Genomic DNA, 4,072 nt, shown 5'->3' on the forward strand with positions numbered 1-4,072 from the left:
CAAAAAAAAAAAAAAAAAAAAAAAAAAAAGAAATGTCTCCTTCCCATAACCTCTATTACTCCTTCCTCTAAGTTAAGACCTTATTATCTCTCCCTGACCTATTGCAATAGTTTGTTAATTGATTTACTTGTCTCTAGTTTTGCCCATTTCACATTCATAGTCCCTTTTCCCTACTTCTCCCAAACCAATTAATACATATTATCTATATACATACATCTACTGATAAGGCAAATCTGCTTATGCCATTCTCCTAATTAAAATCCATTAATGCAATCCGCATAACTAACTGCACTGTTTATTAAATTTTGTATTTTGACACAGTTACCATATAGAGAAATCTAAGTTCTGTCCTAAAATACTAACCTGGGAGGCACTCCTAGATTTTCTATTATCTTTTATTTTTTAAAAAATATTAAAAGAGGTCTGGTCACTAGCCTCTATTGATTTTCAGACCCACTGAAAATCATAGATTACAAATTTTAAAATACTGATCTATAAGCTAAAGCCTGTCCTCAATTATTCCCTTCCAATTTATTTTTGTCCTTTCCATGTTAACCTAAAAAGGGATTTATGTGACTACGGAGAGTTCCATTCACAAACATTACTCTCCACAGAGAATCAGCTATTATAAGGAATGAAAGTAAACTTTAAATTCTTCAAGTCACCGACAGAGAGGTTCATTGTTTTAAACAGAAAAGAACTGAGTGAGCAAAGAGATGCCAAAAAGCAGGATCCAAAGAATCTACAGTTGCTTCTTCTTGGCCACTAAACTCAAAGAGCCACAGGGAAGTTTCCACTAGGTGCAATTAAAGTGACAACAGATTCCCACAGCTGTAAGTCTGTGGAAAGTGAAAACAAAATAAGAGAAAAATTATCTAATGTCTTCTTTTGGAGGATGTCAAATGCTAGTTCATATTCAATAATGTCTAATTTAAAATGAACTTTGGAATAGGTGAGACCAATTAAAATGAAACCTCGATGTGTGGAATATAAAGAGATTTTAAAATCAACATTAATTCCTCAAAGAACTTCAATTCGAAAATAACTGAAATGTTTTCTAATTCCTAGAATACAAGATGAAAACTGGGGATGTAAGTTTTCTATGAATTATCCAAAAAGTTCCATCATACAAAAATGGTTTTATATACAGTCAGAATATCTATAGAAAAAAGAAAAATGACAACATCACTTAAAGTACTTCTTCTTAGTTTGTACTTTTTAAAATGTAATTATCAATCATTTCTACTATTGCTAATTCAAAACTGTTTTTATTCCTTGGAAAATACTGATTAAATGTAGAAGATGATATTCAAGTATACTTATTGGGGTAAAACTTATAACACCCATTAAACCTCCTGAAATTTACCACATTTCACATCCTAAAACACAAATAATTTTAAATGATATGTTACTGTATGTAATATACAAAATAAAGGCATTTCAATGACCAAATTAAGGGTAAAGCAGGGAGTAGAGAAAAAATCAAATCAGTCAACTCTGAGTTTCAAATGTGAATGAGACTCTTTTGGTTGGTCATTTAACTAATCATTAGGATCTACACTTAATAATTCAATAATAAAATTGAAACTAGATGGACAATCCACTTTTGTTTTTGTTTTTGTTGTTGTTTTGAGACAGGGTCTCACTCTGTCGCCCAGGCTGGAGTGCAGTGGCACGATCTCAGCTTACTGCAATCTCCACCTCACAGGTTCAGATGATTCTCCTGCCTCAGCCTCCCAAGTAGCTGCGATTATAGATGGCCACCATCACGCCCAGCTAATTTTTGTGTTTTTAGTACAGATGGGGTTTCACCATGTTGGCCAGGCTGGTCCCAAACTCCACACCTCAGGTGATCCATCCACCTTGGCCTCCCAAAGTGCTGGGATTACAGGCTTGCGCCACTGCGCGCAGCTGACAATCCACTTTTAAAAATTGTCAGTTACCTTTAAATAATATATCTTGAAGGTTAGATAATGGACTACCTATGCATTTCCCTTAAACACACTAGCCCCCACTTGGCAGCCTGTCTGTACCTTGCCTCCCTACTTCCCTGAGGTATTATGTTCCAGCTCATACGCATTCCAAATCTAAAACAATCAAACAAACAAACAAGAAAAGAACTGCTGTCACTTTAGAGCCCTAAGAAAACTGTCCCTTTCCTCCAACTAGTTTAATCCTTTCAATATGGTATTAGAAACATCACTTAATACAAATATTAAATCCAGAGCTCAGCTAATTGCATCTAATTCAACAGTAGCCTTTTTATTACATATACAAGAGCAGCCACAGTATCTACTCTCACATGCAAAGTGAATAAATCTGTAACCATGATCTGCGTAAGAGACGACATTTTCAGTCAATAAAACCAATGCCATACTCACGGTGAAGGTTGGTGGGGCTGGTTTTCAGCATTTCTTGGTGTTTTGCAGGCAGCAGGCTTCGCAATGTCCCTGACAACACACCTGGGGCGCATGATAGACAGCACAACGCACTATTAATTATAAAAAGGGTAGAACATATCTAGAAATTAAACACGGTACTGAAAAATAATTTAAGGGAAAGTCTTTGCAAGCCCCTTCAACATTAACCTTGGGGCCCCAGCAAAGCCTTTGGAGTTGGAAATCTTTGACACAGGCTTCCAAAAGCTCAATTATACCCAAATAAAATCTGTGCTAGCCTCTGTATTTGACTTTCCTTTTAGCATCAATAACATGATTGTCAGCAGCTTTTCCCATAGCAGAAAAGCTACTGAAAGCTTTGGCATGACCATATGAAGACGTCTGAAAGCTTAAAAATAGGAACAGCTGTTGCGTTGATATGTTAAATTTTGAGCAGGATATTCTGTGGCTTTTGCTATTTTACTAAAAAATACGGACTTTTGTTTCACACCATCAATCACCACACAGGTTTTTGTGCAAAAAGATCTGAGAGGCCTCAAGGCATCCCCCTTGTTCAAAATTTCCTCATGCTAAGAGGGAGGAAGAGATCAAAGACAAGGTTCATATATAAAGAGTGTGTGTGTGTGTGCGTGTATGTGTGTGTAAAATAAGAAAGGATACACCAAAATGTGAAAAAAAGTAATTAAATGTCTTTGTGCCATAAGTCATCCATCACAAAATAAATGTAGATGGTAGACAATATAACAAAGCTCCAAAGGGCAGCAGGAAGAGATATTTCTACTTTCATGTAAACAGGGCTTACAGAGCACTGGTGACATTTATTGGCAGAAATCAGAAAACACCTCCCTCTGAGGATGAACATGGATGGCTCAGATATTCCTTCTCCTCAAAAGCTTTAAAATAAACATGGCTTTGAATAGAGAAGGCTTGGTTATAAAACTTAGACCTCACATCTCAGTCTTTGCTAAACGGAATGCCCCTTAGGATCCAGAAGGCTTCAAATATGAATCTGGTTCTTAAGAGCTTTCATGGAGGCTTCTTGGAGATTTGACTACCCTGCTCATATTTAAGGCCAGTCATGTTATTCCAGAAGTGGATCGCTGGTGAAGCAGTGGTAGATAAACTCTTTTCCCAGAGCTTAAAGCTGCACGGCAAATTTCTCCACTTCTGAAAGAAATGATACAGGAAAACATGGACACAACGCACAGAAACGTGCACACACATACTGCTCATTCCAAACAAGGTCAGTAAGACTTCCAAATCAATATGTAATGTGACAAGAAAAGAAAACGGTGCCATTTCAAAGCCTCAACACACCTTCCCTTTGTGATAAAAATTTTAAAAAGTGGTGTTCATCAAGAGTTGATGCTAAACTTTTAATGAATTGGTCAAGAGATGTGAGTCAACGACATCCACAGGAACCACAAAGCCTTGTGTTCTTTCCCCAGTGTCGTGAAAGAAGGCCAATCATGCATCAGCCTTTAAAACATTCAGGAAGGCAGTTGCTAGGGAAGTGTAATGTCCTAGGATTTCTGAGCTCTGAAATTTTAATCAAACTTACACAAGCTAAACAGTCCAGCAAGTTAAACTTTATAGCATTTGAAAATCTTTAGCAATTCTCACATATGCTTTTTTTTTTTTTTTTTTTTTTTTTTTTTTTTTTTTTTTTTTTT

General features: G+C 36.3%; 1 protein-coding gene across 2 annotated transcripts in view; it reads right to left on the reverse strand.

Moving 5' to 3' along the window:
• RIMS1 (regulating synaptic membrane exocytosis 1) overlaps positions 1–4,072 on the reverse strand; it is a 494,019-nt gene that overhangs the window by 409,873 nt on the left and 80,074 nt on the right. Inside the window, exon 2 of one of the 2 annotated variants that reach the window (XM_023219183.1) lies at positions 2,382–2,462. The exons of the other annotated variant lie outside the window; for it this stretch is intronic. Within the exon in view, the coding sequence (XP_023074951.1) occupies positions 2,382–2,462 (81 nt within the window). The remainder of the gene's footprint in view (positions 1–2,381; positions 2,463–4,072) is intronic. 2 annotated transcript variants of the gene reach the window in all.

The sequence above is a fragment of the Piliocolobus tephrosceles genome, chromosome 5 (assembly GCF_002776525.5).
Source record: "Piliocolobus tephrosceles isolate RC106 chromosome 5, ASM277652v3, whole genome shotgun sequence".
NCBI lineage: Eukaryota > Metazoa > Chordata > Mammalia > Primates > Cercopithecidae > Piliocolobus > Piliocolobus tephrosceles.